Consider the following 15,993-nt stretch of genomic DNA (forward strand, 5'->3'; position numbering starts at 1 on the left):
TGTGATGTGTGTGATCTGTGGCACACATTATCTAACATTTAGTTGTTACTGAGTGTCTTACAGCTATATGTTCGCACATATGCCTAGTCCTCTTACTGATTGCTGCCTGTGTTGCTGCATTTGTATGTACAAGTAAAGAAAATGTACTCCTCTCTTTCTGCCTCCCTGTGCTCTAAGCAGAGTCTCTGATTGAAACTATTTCAGGACCAGGGTTGGGAGCCACTGACCTAGAGGCAGCGCTGCACTGGTCATGCACATCACACACCACTTGCATTTCACACCTTGTCGTTTTGCCCAGAGCTTAATCAAATTTGATTTTCACAGCGTTTACCATTGACCTCTGAAAGTGCAGCCAATTAGAGAAATGTATTGTTGTGGTTGCATTGCCCCTTTCTGTTTGCTGAGGAGAAGGCCCATCCAGTAATTTCAGTGAAAGGGTAAACACTGGGTAATATATACAGTCACTGAGCACTTGATTAGGAATACCTGTTCACCTACACATTCGTGCAATTATCTAATCAGCCAGTCATGTGGCAACAGTGCCATGCATAAAATCATGCAGATGCAGACCAGCAGCTTTAGGTAGTGTTCACATCAACCATCAGAAAGGGGAAAGATCGTGATCTCAGTGACCTCAGCCGCGGCATGATTGTTGGTTTCACACAGGCTGGTTTGAGTATTTCTGTAACTGCTGATCTCCTGGAATTTTTACTCTCAACAGTTTCTATAGTTTACTCAGAATGGCGCAATAAAGAAAAAACGTACAGTGAGTGGCCTTTGTGTAGAAATGCCTTGTTTCTGAGAGAGGTTCATGGAGAATCGCCAGACTGGTTTGAGCTGAAAGAAAGGCTACAGTAGCTCTAATAACCACTCTTTAAAAATGTGGTGGAAAGCAGAAAAGCAAATCAGAGTGTGCAACATCTCAAACCTTGAGGCAGATGGGCTACAGCAGCAGAAGGCCATGTCAAGTTTGTCTTCTGTTAATCAGGAACAGAAAGCCGAGGCTACAGTGGGCACAGGCTCACCAAAACTGGACAGTTGAAAACTGCCTTGTATCTACAGTCCAGGCTCGTGGACATGATATAATATGTGGGGAATGTTTTTGTTGGGCTCATTAATACCAGTCAGAAAAATTGTGGCCCTACCAAGTATTAGTGTATTGTTCATAATAATGTGCTCGGTGAGTGTATGTCACCTGGTCTGATTACTGTTGCTGTTGTTGTAGTCTAGTGATTATATCTTTTAGATTTCGTAACTGTTAATTTTAGTAATTTTCTTTTCTTTTTGTACTGTGCTTTCAGATTATATTACTGAAACAGTGTTGTTTATTTAAATAATGAATGCTGCTGTTTATTGTCATTTACTGTTATTACTGTTATGATAATGCATGTTCCTAGCATGACTGGAACATTTTGGGTCTTGTTTAGTACCAGTCCAGTTTTTAGGTGTTGGGCTAATCACACAGACCTCCTAGCTCAGTCAGGAGTGACAACTTCAACAGAGACTGCAGGGCCTTGACCTCAATTCGCACTCCCTCTGGTTCACTTTCAGTAGACTTTCTGTGGGAAAGCTTGGCTAGAAGCGCTTGGGGGGTAGCTGCCTTCAGTGGGTTAGTTTCCATGGAAAAATGCCCTTTTACGTTTTCTAGCCACTGGACTGAGTCAGCCTGTTGCAGAGTGTTCCCGAATCCTTTCAAGTGAGAAAAAGCGAGCGCTCATTTGATGGTGACCTCATCCTCTCCTTTTGTTTTGGGGTCACTTGCTGGTTTGCCTGAGAGGATGTGACTATTTGGGCCAAGGCTATTCTTCTGAGGGGGCAGGGCTGTTAGTTCACTGTGTGGGTGGGAGATATCCTTTGATGCTGATCTAGCTTTCTCATTAACTGAAACCCTATTATTGTTGAAGTTAAAAAGAAAATAGATTTTAAAATTGTATAATGAACAAAAATCAACAGGTACCACAGCTGCTTTCTGTTAATTTTCCAACTCATTGACAATCTTTGTGTGGTTCCATGATTTTATAGGGAAATTGTTCCTAATTCAGACATTGCAGAAATCTTGATAATTATTAAGCTATTGAGTGTAGTGTATGAACCTCAAGGGCTTCAGTGGGTCCATTTTGAGACCCTGTCATCTAGAAGACCGTCACAGTGTTTTTTGCTGAAAGTAAAAGGGACTTTTTGTCTCTCTGGGCTGTTGAGTGATTTGAGAGCACATTACTTGAAGAATAGAACATTTTTAATGTTGTAATGTTGGACATTTTGGACAACTACTGCAGTGCATGCCTTAATGAATGTACAGTAGCTTTTAAAATGGTCTGATCCTGCATTAAGTATATCTTTTAATTTAACATGCAGTGTGTTCGCACTAAGGCAGTCATGGTCAGATAGCTTTTTTATTGCTGAAATAGCCATGCCAACACAGAGGCAGACCTTGTGATTTAACAATGTTGTGCTGGCGGATGATGGGGTTCCAAATTCCTGTGACAAATTCCATGTCTATTTTCTCCTGTACACCTAACTTTGTCTGCTGTCTGAGCATTTTGGACTGATATAAAGAATGTCATTGTGACAGATGCAGTCTGCATGGTCAAACCTGACAGGTCCGGCCGGTGAGGTGCCCATATCTGTAACTTATTTGATAAAAGTGTATTGTGTGTAGGTGGTATGGTAGATAGCACTTCAGTGGAAATGGGAATCTGAACCATAAAGAATTTAGCTGCACACAATTAGAAGGTACATGATTAAAAGTGTTGTGGTCACTGACATAATTTTTGAGTGTCACATGTTACAGAAATAAAAGGTGTTAAAGAAAGGGCTACTGACATCAGCCATACTGTTTCAGACTACTCTCATTTTTCTCATGTGACATCACATTCCATCCATATCAGTCTGTGTCGTAGTTTATTTTTAATAGTTTTAATAATAATTTAATGATAACAGTTTGGTAATATTTGATGACCTGTGCAAGTACCTTCACTGCCTATATGTTAAATAGTGATGTGTCTTTTATGCCTCTAGTAGTACTCTCTAATAAGCCGAATTTATAGATGGCATTTAGTTTGGTATGCAATAAATAGGCATGTGCCAATATTAAAAAGTATATATATCATGGTAATTACCCAAGCTTTTTCATGGTTTAGGATTTTATCACATCATTGTATTAAGAAAAAAAATAGCAGTACTGTGTAGGTAGTTATACATGTACAATAAAAAAATAATTAAAAGTAAAGACTTGCTGCTGGTGCTGACTTTTCAAATGTTAAATTGGCATCATTATTTTATAGTTTTATTTTTTATTTTACTTTTTTATAATTTTAAATTAAATAGTCTTTCCTTTAATATTTGCGTTTTATATTTTATATTAACTTATAATTTGTTTTTTTTTTTTTCCCGACTACAACTTGTTTGACTGTATCTTAAAGGCTCCATGATAATGTTACCATGCATATTTAACATCACGGTATAGCGAATTACCGAATACCGGCACTTATTTAGTGATAAATTTGAGGTTAATTCCAAATTATGTCTGTGTCTATGTGCATGTATGTTTGTGTAGAGTTGTCTGCTGCCTCTTCTCCCATATCTTTTTCCTCTTATGTGGGATTTAGTTCAGATTCCTTCACATGTACACAACAAATTCCCTTCAGTATTTTTCTCTGTCTGGTCATATATTGTACTTAATTTCAAATCTGTGGCTTTTCATCTCAACGTTTGCTCTGTCAACCTGAAATCTCTAAACTTTTATAGGTTCCATTATTACAAGGACTTGATTTGAAGGTCCTTGTATTCTTGGCATCACTGAGCTCTTTTAGTGACGTGTTTGCCATAATTTTTTAAAATTAGATTAGGACCAAAATTGCTGGATTACATTGTTGGCTGCTCAAGGCAGAAACACTCTCATCTGAGAGCAGATTGACTTACCAAGATCCTTACATTGACCATAACAAGAGATACTGTACAATTGACATCTGTATGCATTTTGAAGATGATACACTGAATAGAATCGATGATAAAAGAAGTTACTCAGGTACCTGGAGAACAGAATATCAAGCTGTACTCTTGCTTGGTGAGTTGCTTCTTTAAATGTATTATGTTCTGTTTATTTCCAACTGAGTTACAGCAATATGTCCTCAGAACTGAAAATATTTTAAAGTTGTATGAATGTGGATCAAGCACTTTTGATGAGGTTAAGGTTGATCAAGTCAAGTGAAAGTTTATTTATATAGCGCTTTTTACAACAGGTGTTGTCACAAAGCAGCTTTACAGAAAAATCTGGGACCAAGCCCCCATGAGTAAGCCAGTGGAAACAGTGGCAAGGAAAAAATCCCTAAGAACAAAAGAAAGAAACCTTGAGAGGACTCAAAGGGGGAACCCATCCTCCTCTGGTCGACACCGGATAGCAAAACAATAACATAAGAGCAATATGAACAGAGAATAAGGTTTTACCATTAATATAAAATATTAAAAATATAGAGAAAAGAGAGGGAAAAAACAAAAATAGGTATTTAGATTAAACAGTGATAACTGATGACCACTGTAGGAGACCTTTCAGAGTAACAATGAAATTGTGAAAATCAGTCAGTTTTACCAGTGTAACAGTAACTACTGTTAGAAGTCTATCACAGAGACCCGTGAACATCAGTGAGCACTGTTAGAAGTCTGTAATGATTTTAGATGAAGCAGTGTCTATGGTTTCCTCCATTAGAATTCATTAGATTGATTATAATTTTTCAGTATCTTTCATTTACCCTGTTCGTTGGCATTCTGTAAGGGCTTCATGGGCTTATGATGGTGTAATTCTTAAGTAGCATCTTATAGTAGCACCTGTGGGGTGTAACTATATTTTTTGGTTTGATACAATTTTCAATTCTGAGGTCAAGATTCGATTCGATTTTCAATCGTAATATCTTCCCTAAAAATTTCGAGCCCTTCAGAAAAAATTCCAGTAATTTGACTGTGGGTGCATGAATAGCATAAGTCTTGCCCACCTCCCTATCACCTTTGTTTGATAGAATTCCTAGTTTTGAACAGTGACAGTGGTTTCTATGAAAGATGACCAATGAGAGACAGATTGAAAGAGACTGAATGGCGAAAAAGTGAAACAGTTCTAAATTTGAATCATTGGTTTCAGATGTTTTTTTTTTTTTCAATTTTCAATACTGACTTTAAATTGTTACACCCTTAATAGTACCTGGTATCCTGTGTACATGAAACCCATGAGTTTGACCTCAACCCTTCACCATCTGTCACTTTCTCACATTATCTATAGTGTGGTTTTCACAAGAGGTTCCCTCCTTGTAAACAATAGTCCTTCAAGTTTTTGTCATAAATTATGTCAACAAATGTCATGTCATTTACTGGCCTGTTGATTTTATTTTAGTTTAGTTTAAGATCCCCAGGTGTTGTTTGCAGTGACTGTATATCATTTATAGGAAAGGCATGTACTCTCACATTAGCGTGAATAAACAAATGCACAGATGGCTGCATGAACTGGTTAGATGTTCTTGTTTCCTGCTATGCTCATTGTGCTGCTTTCAGTCCAGTACAGTCCAGACAGAAGGTTTAAAATGCTGAAACCCCTAGGTTACCACTTGACTCCCACATATTCACGTAGTTAGTGAATTTCTGAAGAGAACACTTGGCTTGACCACTATCTCTGAGGATATTGACTTTCTGTAGTGCTAAAACTATATGCAGCCGTAAGGCTTATTAGAGTTACATTTAATTACACTTATTATTTTTTTCACATAACCTTTTGTGAGACATGCCATTACTTTGTTAGATCAATTTTTTGTGAAGAAGCTCCATGTCCAAACTATCAGTTTAACATAATATCACTTTTTTTCTATAGGAATTCTCCAGACAGAGCTGGTTTCCATCCACTTATTTTTATGTGTATTTTGACATATTGAATAAAAAATGTCAACAATTAAATAAAATGGTTAAATCTGTAGAAAAGTTTGTAAACTCGCTTGCGATGGATATATATATATATATATATATATATATATATATATATTGCGAATAAAAAAATTGTCCATATTTCTCGGAAGTCTTTTAATGAATGTGAAATAGAGTTGTATTTTCTTGTACAGAGATCTTGGACTCTCTGATGTATCTAAAGTCTAATTTGCAACATTATAATTATTTGCTGAGATTTTTATTGGTCAGCTAGAAGGAAACCTGGCTAATGTGAGTGACAGTGTGAGTGTTACCCCTTAAAAGTCTCTGCTCTGTTTTGTTTCTATGTCTAATCTAATCTCTCTCTTCCTTTCTCTCTCTCTCTCTCTCTCTCTCTTTCTCTTGCTTTTTCTGTCTCTCACCTCTCTTCTTTTCATCTGCACTTTTAAGTAGAAAAATATTTTGATATACTACATGAAGAAGTGCAACATGGATACCAACTCTTCCCTCTTCACAGCTGAAAGAACAACATTCTCTGTGGAGTGGATATTTTGTGTTTCTGTTTGATTAATTACATAGAAGTGTTGTAAGCACACTTCAGGAAACAAGACATCTATCTAAAAGCAGGAAGTTGTTACAATGTTTATACTGCCTGTGGTCATTACTATTTAACCCTGATTTTCAACTCTGCTTTTGCTAGACTTGACCACTGACCAGGCACATCATCTACTATAATCTTATTAGTTCAGTACAGTTGCATTATTCTAGTGATTTTATTAGTACATCCCTACTACTTAATATGTCAAATATAATTTTTATCTTGAGAGTAGTTATACTTTTTTAAACCTGCCACAGGTTCTTAGTCTAATGGTCCAGATTGCAACTGTGCTTTCAGGTGCTCTCTTTTTGCCAAGTTTCATTCTGACAAACACCACGTGTGGCAATATATCAGAATACAATGTAGTGAAAATGCCTATGAGCTGTTCATTTTGTCAACGGCTTACAGAGAAAGTCCACGTTGCTTCCATACATACACACACACATACACACATTATGGCAAGTTGTTTAGTCATTTATTCTTGTTCCTTAGCATAGGTAAAACGAATCTGCTTGAACTAAGCACAAAAAGTAGAAGCTGCATTTAAACATAAGCTAAATAGCTACTACAAAGTGTACAGTAGCATTACTACTTAACTGATCGGTAAATGGGTCATGAGCAAGTGACAACATAAATCTCAACTAGCTAACTTGTTGATGATTTGAGGTCAACTGATTTATTAGTATACATATACTATCCATTTTCCTTATTGAACTAATCACCTTTTTGCTGCCTGAAAACCATTAGCTGACTAACTCACAGAGGTACGTTTGATTGCACATGGCTATGTTTGTTTCTAGACATCCACAGTAAATAGCAAAATGTCTTGCCATGCACACATTAGTTTGGAGAATGAGTGTTGCGTTCTGTGAAATGACAGCTGTATCACATATTGGCCAGAGCTGTTGTTCTTTCTCTTTCAGCTTGGAGAACACATAGTGCATTCTGTGAATTGACAAATATTGTTCCTTTTCTTTCATTAAGGCATTTCTACATGTCATACATAGCAATTTATGAAACATAGTTTGGTTTCGGTTGGCTAAAAGTGATTGTCAGGATAATTTAACAATTGACTAATTCTGGAATGAGTACTTTAACCGAGGCTTCATAAGACACTGAAGTGGAAACTCTTACAAACAAAAGAAGAGGACATGACCAAGCTGACAGTAGATAAACATGCCTAATGTACTTATCGTCCTTTCAGCTTGCCCTCAGGGTAGTTTCCCTTCTCTTTCTCTCTTGCTGTCATTGCTAAAGAATCCACTATGTTCTAATGTCCACATGCTGCTCTTGAGGAAAGGTAAGAAGAAAGAGGAGAGTGAGAGAATGTGATTTAGTAATGAAAGGCAGCACATGAGCCTGGCCAGTTTTCACTGTTAACATCTCACTGTCATGACTTCTGAGCTGACATTCACTGTGCTTTGTGAGTAATAATGTTATGGAGTTGATAATAATTGTTATTGCTTCATGTTTTTTTAAGATCTTTTGTTTTAAGAGAAGGTGGATGCAAAGTGTAAAATAAGTCTAAATGGAGTTCAGTGTAGTGCAACAATAAAACGATGAAGTTTGCATGTCAAGAAATGAAGTGGTTGAAAGTGAACAGTAAAAAAGAAACAGTGAATTTTGGATGTTTGTTGTAATTGCTTAAAGCCCCAGTCAAGATCTCATTTTCATGTTAATGTCAACCTACTCAAAATACTATATGTCATATACTGCAAACAAAAACAAGTATTCAGACACTTTTGTTGTGGTTATTTGATGTACTTACAGTGCATATATACATTTGAAATTTACACAGATGTAAATCCCACTGAACATTTATGGAGGATTTTGAAAATGCAAGTCCTGCAGAAGGGCCCTTAAAACCTTGGGGAACTGAAGATGGTTTGTCAAGATTATGTCAACAAAGCTTTAAAAGGCATTGCAAAAAGTACTTCTTACCGTAGATGTATCAGAGCTGTAAACAACAGCTTTGTAGCAAAGCACTAATATTCATTTGAGGTGTTGTCAAGCTCGTAACAATAGAAGAACCCCTTTGATGCTGTATGGAACCATTTTAAAAAAAGTTCTATATAGAACCACATGCAACACACTCTACATCAATCTGAAGAACCTTTTCACCACGCAAAGAACCATTTAAGAATGCAGATGGGTTTTTGAGTGTTCTTGGTTCTGTACAGAACCATTGTCTTTACTAAAGAACCCTTGAAGAACCATCTTTTTAGGACTGTACATTATCTTCTGTGCTTTGCTGCAAAATTGCAGCTGATGACAGTACTAAATTAACATTTCAAGGTATCCCACTGGTTTTGTGTGTTTGTGCTGATCTAATTAGGAGCTGATCAGAGGCCACAACCAAGTGCTTACATATTAGGACAGAGGCTGGACTAGAAACCTGCAACACAAAACACCATCATGATTAATGTAATAAATACCAGTAAAATACATCCAAACCTAATTAATGAAAATAATACGTTACAATCAGAACTGAACTATGACTGAAAAATAAAAAAACAAGAGCTAATTAATAGAAACTGAGGTTTCAGAAAGAATCAGTGCTCAAATTATCATCCTTGTTTGCTTATGGTTTTTTCATCTTTTTTCACAGATCATGCAAAAAAACACTTTCATTTCCATAGTAATGGAAGCCTTCTAGAAGAGCTCAAGTCAACTTGGCAATCAATGGACGATCACATACCGAGGATGCACCAGTCAAACTCGAAAAGTCGTTCTAGCGGCAGCCGCAGAAAACGGTTCCTGTCATACCCACGCTTTGTGGAGCTGATGGTTACAGCAGATGCCAAGATGGTGCGACACCACGGACGCAACCTTGAGCACTACATTCTAACAATCATGTCAGTAGTAAGTAAAAATATTTTTCAAAACTACTTTTATTGCTTTTTTCTTTTTTGTAGGATGCATCAATGCTGGCTTATTGACATGACTTGGAAAATGATAGTACATTCGGTCAGTTAATCTGTGGGGCGGAGTAAATTGTTATAGTAACTTTGTAGACACACAGCTGATACCTTGCAGTACCTATCGCTGCCTGTCACTGCCCAGCCTTTGTTAGAAGCCCAGTGGTGACAGCAGAGCAGGTAGGCATTGCTCTTGTGCTGTGTCTATCTGAGTGATGGGGGTTTTAGAGTGCCTGTAATGTCATACTGGTGTGTTTTCTGCAGTTCCAGTCTGAGGGTCTGGAACTACCCTAACCAAACAGCAGTTTTCAGTAGCGCCTAAAACTGATGTACTGATTCCCAGTGGGTGTCCTCCTTCCTGCCTCTTGTCCTCCTTTTCCCCCTCCTTTTCTTTCCTTCTCCACACCTCCCTCTCTAGGTGCGCTATTTAACAGTTACTCTGACTGTGGTTTCTCCGTATCTCGTGTACCAGGTTTTTAGTGAATGCATGCATTCAACCAGGAATTGATGAGTGACACAGTGAGATACACACACAAAAAAAATTAACTATGCCTAGAGTCACTGCCACACATTGATATGAAATGTTGGCACCAGTGTTTGTACCTTCATTAAAATCAGTAGTTACGGATTGTTGGAACACTACCTGATTCAGCCATGTGCAGTAGACTACATTTAAAAGTTCCTGAATCTTGTTATAATTACGTTTCAAAATAAGAAACTTATTTACACTGCTGTGTAATGAATGGCCTCAGGCCTTTTGAAGAGTTCATATCTGAGTGTTGACTTGTCTGCAGTCTCTAGTTAAACATGATTCAGCATTGGTTTACCTTTTCCATCTCTGTGTGCCTTTTATTTCAGGTGGCTGCTGTCTACAAAGACCCTAGTGTGGGAAACCTGATCAATATTATGATCGTCAAATTGATTGTTATTCACAATGAGCAGGTTTGTGCTATCTTATTTTTTATGAGCTCTGTATTAAGGATGGGTTTATTATTTAAATCACCTAACACCAATGTGATTATTGCATTACTCGTTTTCTCCATGGACTCTGCATCTCACAATGACATGTTTTTGTCTCAATTATTTGATTAGTGAAGACATACTCGGAGTCTGTATATGTACATTTATTACTGGTCAGTTTTCAAATTATTAATCCTCTTTGGAATAAGGCATTCAATTAAATGCTTTTTCTTCACAATTTTAGGAAGGGCCACATGTGAATTTCTATGCTGCTACAACGCTTCACAACTTCTGTGTATGGCAACAGAGTCAGAATGTTCTGGATGACAGTGATCCCTCCCATCATGACACTGCACTGCTCATCACAAGGTGCCTGTATCTGTACTTAGTTTTCAACTTTTATCTTTCACCTATGATGTTGCTGAATTAGCTTTACCAGAGTAGGTCCTGTAATGTAATTTGTGCGTGATTTGACCGGCCGATTCGTATGGGATAAAGAATCTGTGTAATTTCCTCTGATTATCCCAAATAGCCTGGATCTACACATCATTACATGAACATTCATATATTCACTCTGGAAATATTACTAAGCAGACTTGTAAAAACTACGGACATGTCCCGTTCGTACTGGACTAAAATCACGGATCTTGACATCACCACGCCAGGTAAAATTAATCCAGCTCAAATATGGCTTACAATTCGTTGAACTCGGAGCTCCACAAGTAAAAGTAGTTCTGTTCAGATTAGCCAGTCAAATCACACACAAATTACATTACCTGACCCCCTCTGGTAAAACTAATCCCACTCAAATAGGGCTAAAGAGGGTAATTTCCTCTGGAATTATTACTTAGCAGACTTGTAAAAACTGCAGACATTGCAGATTCTTACTGGATTAAAATGACAGATCTTGTTAATAATCACTCAAATTACAGCACCTCTCCTGGCAAAACTAATCCAGCTTGAATGCGGCTCTTGTTGAGTAGTTACTTATTATTTTTCAACTGTTCATAATACTGGCAATATGGTCTGGTTTTTTTATATCAAATGTGAATTAATATTCAGTTTGAGCAAGTTAATGTTTCATTGGACCTTACAGTAATACAAGGTAAATGGCTTTCAGTGGAGCTGTAACATTACATTTCAGTGAAGTCTATTTCTTCATGTTGCAAAATGCAGTTGATTGTTTTTTTTTCTGAATATTCTACTTCTTTCGCCTGTCTGTGTTTTCATACAGGGAGGATATCTGTCGAGCAAAAGACAAGTGTGACACATTAGGTAAAGGCTCTCTCCTGCTGTCTTCTGCTATCATCAGGGTCCATATTAATGAAGATTTAAAAACTGATCAGAACTCCTAATTTAAGAGGTATGATAAATATGGGCCAAAGTGTAGGAGTGATTTTATAGAGTCAGTTCCTCTTTGGAACACAGAGAATCTGACTCTAAAAGACAAGTGTGTTACTCTGAGATGTTTGAGACACTGGTCTTCAGTAGTCTCGCAGCACTTATCATCTCTCTTGGTATCATGAAACATGATAGAAGTTTGTGAAAATACGTCACTTCACTTAGGGAGTCACTTCAGTCACTTCTCTTATGGAGTTTTCTGTTGCAATAGAAAGTGGCTGAAAATTGAAGGAAGCTGGCATTTAATGCCCAGTTACTCCTGGGTCAATGCTCTCTGGTTGACCCCTTGAGCCTGTCTGTGTGTCTGTTTGTGTGTGTGTGTGTGTTGTCAGCAAAAAAGACTAATTGTGTTAAACAATGGACCAATGAATTCATCTTCTGTAAACTTAAGGTACACTTACTTTATAGCTATACCTAATAGGTTGTATTAGCCTTTATTAGCTTCGTTAATGTGGTTTTGACAAGGGGTCAGGTATTGTCTGGATATTTTTACTATACATTTATTGATTAAACATAAATACTGTTTATGCAAACATTTACAAATAAAGTTAAAACACGTTTAACTTTTTGGCTAGAACTGGATTTTGGTTCATTCACTGCAAGATAAAATGCTATCCACTGGGTTTTGAGTCATTTGCTTGGGTCTGAGCTTAAGATGCTTCAGTACATTTCAGATTGCATCATTAATAAAGACATGTAAACAATTTCCAGTGGCTGCCATACACAGTAGAATGGAACAAAATTCAGAGGCCTTTTTCCCAGGAAATTGTGGGTGAGGGGAGGGACAAAAAATTAATCTGTAGTGATTATTTGGTGTATTTCTCTTTCTTGTCTTTCTTTAATTTTTGATACCCCCCATTTCATGTTTTTTGGGGATAGGCATGGATGTGTTAGGGCTCCTGCATCAACCACATTTGGACATTAAACAATGAATCATTGAGCAGGGCAGACGGCTTGTTTTGGACAGACCTCAGTAATCAGTTCCACTATTCCCCTCAGTCAGGCATCTGTGGCCGTACATGCCTATGCTATCATGTTTTTCAGATTACATGCTTTTATACAAACAGCTTCTTTTCTCTTTATACCTTCCTCATACCATTACTTTTCAGTTCCTCTGTCAGAAAGACTTTGTCCCAGACCTTTTTTTGTATTTTTTAATTAAACTCGTCTTCAGTTGTTGATACTGTTCTTTATGTCTTGTGGTGCACTACATTAGCGAGACGTGGTCTTGTAACAAGAATGTCTGCGGACGGCCATGTGAAATTTTGGGAAATGAGAGTGGGAAAGTAGACTTACTAGGATGGGGACAAACTGAGTTTGACATTTTTAAACCAATCCAATACAGTGACGGCAGAGCTCAAAGTAGAGAAAAGCAGCTGTGCTGCACTCGTGAACATTGTCCAAAAGGCACTAAGCCGGTCATTAGTCCATGCATGTTACAGTAATCATTCTTCATGTTGATTGATGTTGCTAAACTCACAAGTGCAATCTTGCTTCTTAACAGTGTCAAAACCAGAGTATTTTGAGTAGAGTCAAGCATCAGCAATTTCCTGTTTCCACTTAAAGTGATCTGTAATCACACTTCTACTCTGTTACAGGTTTTCTATACATTATTCAAGTCAGATTTTAGTGAATTTATTGAATTTAAAGTTATGCAACTGACTGATTAATAGAGTGTTTTACAGATGTTTCATGCAATTGCATTATGGACCATGAACACATGTAACACGTAGGATGTATTATTATTATTAGGACGTTATTAGGCACTGATAAGATTACTGACGCTCAGACTTTCTAAAAAGCTGCTCCTCGCACCAGGCAAAATCAAATTACTCTGCTCCTACTTTGCACCACTCAAATACTATGTACAGCACAGTTGGTTTGGACACACCTGCTGATTTGGCTGTGTCTCTGATTTATCCTGATTTTAAGCCTCATGATTGCTTGCTTTACTGACATGTCTTTGGTCCTCAGGTTGAGAGACAACAGTAACCCAGACTGTAGATGCAAATTTAGCTCCCTTGTGTATGAAGAATGAAATGACACACAGCTAGCCAAGACACGTCTTAGCAGTCAGTTGTCCATCTTACTTTTGGCTTTACCATGGGAGATATTACTTTTTGACTGCACTTTATGTTGTTTATGTTGTGTAGAAACAGTTTCATTGCTGTGCATTTTCACGTTAAAAGAATGTTATTTCTACATGTATGCTGTCACATAATGAATCATCAACTTTTCAATCACAGGTACCTTCATTTAGGTAGTCATTTTTAGATACAGTATATACGTCCACAGTCATGGTAAGTTATCTATGAATGTGAATTTTACCAGATTGTTTTGTAAAAGCTAAAACAAGGCTCTGGTCTAATAATCATATCTGGAGTCATTGTTGTTTTGCTATGCATTTGGTTTAAATTGCATAATTATATGTAATTATATAATCACGTAGCAAATTAAAATGTAAAATGATTACGTTCAGTTTACTTTCCCTATCAACAGGTTTAAGTATGGATTTCAGAGTTTTTTCATTTTATTTCTTTTTTTTCTTTCTGCAAAACAAGACTATGCACAATGATAGATTTTCATCTAATTCAGATCATTATAAAAGTTAACAAAAATAACAAAACTAAGAAAACCAAGCTTAGAATCTGCACTTTTAGCAGAATTCCTCTGCTTGTTTCACAGAGTTACAGAGAAATAATTGAGCAAAATGTAAGAAGAGGCATTCAAGACATCATACACCATGGAAGATCTAGAAAGGTTAACAGGTGCAATAAGAACTCTGTACAGCATGATAAAAGATTCGTTATACTGACAGCTGAAATTTCACAGCTGGCTAGAGTTACCTTTATTTAATAGCCTTGTCAGTCATACACTTGTAAAATTCCTGTATGTTGGTGGCTTTGTCCGGGATTGCCTTTATCTCCTTGTAGTAGCAGTGTCTAACACCATATGGATGACAGACAGCTTCAGGTGGGGAGAATGAACATGTCAGAGTTTCTAGTATTTGAAGGGCTTTTCTCATATGATGTCATACTGATCTGTAGTCAGCTGTGCTTATAGTGGTCATCTTGGCCTAGTGCCAGATAGCAGATCCAAGAATAAGCCTCATGACACAGTGGCTTACATCAAAATGCAGTTAATGACCTGTAATGAGTTTTTCTCTGTAATGTCAGATGTGTAGGTAAGGGTCAGTTATCCTCTTGTGTTCTATAGATGTATTTAATCAAGCTCTCTGAACCTTCAAACTGAAATATAATTGAACTAAATCTGAACCAAATAGGACTAGAAGTAACATGGGTTGTTATGATTTGTCCACACTTACTGTCATGCTTTCACACTGATTCGTGATTGTACTGATCTAAACTCTGCTACTGTGTGTGTGTCTCTCTGGTGCAGGACTAGCAGAGTTGGGCACAATGTGTGATCCATACCGGAGCTGTTCCATCAGTGAAGAGAATGGACTGAGCTCCGCCTTCACCATTGCCCATGAACTGGGCCATGTGTAAGTTTCGGCCCCCAAATGGGTTCATCTTAATGAAAGTATCCCTGTTGCATTGCACAAAAGCCCTCTTATCCCCCCTTGCAGGGGCACACACAGGTGCAAAGAATATTAAAGCATGTTTAATAACAGGCCGGTCTTAATACCCTCTCTGTACTCTGTGCTCCTTTACCTTTCTGCACCCAACATGGTTTAACCCATATGGCTGTGCACGTTTTTAACCCAAGGGTAGAATGTGAACCACAAATTATTTAACCATTTGCTCAGCAGAGTTCATTTGTTTTTTAAAAAGAATCTACTTTTCTCGTGTAGCGTAAATGTACTCTTCATTCTTTTGATTTAATATGAAAGGATACGTCAGCAATGCTTTTAGATTTCTGTGCAATAAAGTTGTTTTAAGAAATTCAGGAACTGACATGTCTCACTTACAACGGCCAGTGTTTCCCTTAGAATAGACGAAAGGCAGAGTGGTAGGCTCTTGATACTCTAGGTTATGGAGTTTAAATTGTACTGTCAGCTTTATATTATTGCCCTGGGGGGGGGCACTGTGTAAAATGTAAATAAATGTAAATAAAAATAGAATGCAATGATTTGCAAATCTCATAGACCCACAGGGCCATGTCTACCATTGTGTAGCATCCCCTCTTCTTTTAACAACAGTCTGTATGTGTGTGGGAAGTGAGGAGACCAGTTGCTGGAGTTTTGAGAGAGGA

At 37.4% G+C, this 15,993-nt stretch overlaps 1 protein-coding gene across 2 annotated transcripts in view; it reads left to right on the top strand.

The window, feature by feature from the left end:
• LOC118811805 (A disintegrin and metalloproteinase with thrombospondin motifs 20) overlaps positions 1 to 15,993 on the top strand; it is a 93,391-nt gene that overhangs the window by 14,145 nt on the left and 63,253 nt on the right. Inside the window, exons 4-8 of one of the 2 annotated variants that reach the window (XM_036576299.1) lie at positions 9,108 to 9,361; positions 10,276 to 10,359; positions 10,622 to 10,746; positions 11,612 to 11,652; positions 15,178 to 15,283. In XM_036576299.1, coding sequence (XP_036432192.1) covers positions 9,108 to 9,361; positions 10,276 to 10,359; positions 10,622 to 10,746; positions 11,612 to 11,652; positions 15,178 to 15,283 — 610 coding nt within the window. Of the gene's footprint in view, positions 1 to 9,107; positions 9,362 to 10,275; positions 10,360 to 10,621; positions 10,747 to 11,611; positions 11,653 to 15,177; positions 15,284 to 15,993 lie in introns of those variants that run through there. The other variant, XM_036576298.1, reaches the window with a different exon arrangement.

This window comes from Colossoma macropomum, unplaced genomic scaffold (assembly GCF_904425465.1).
Source record: "Colossoma macropomum unplaced genomic scaffold, Colossoma_macropomum, whole genome shotgun sequence".
Classification (NCBI taxonomy): domain Eukaryota; kingdom Metazoa; phylum Chordata; class Actinopteri; order Characiformes; family Serrasalmidae; genus Colossoma; species Colossoma macropomum.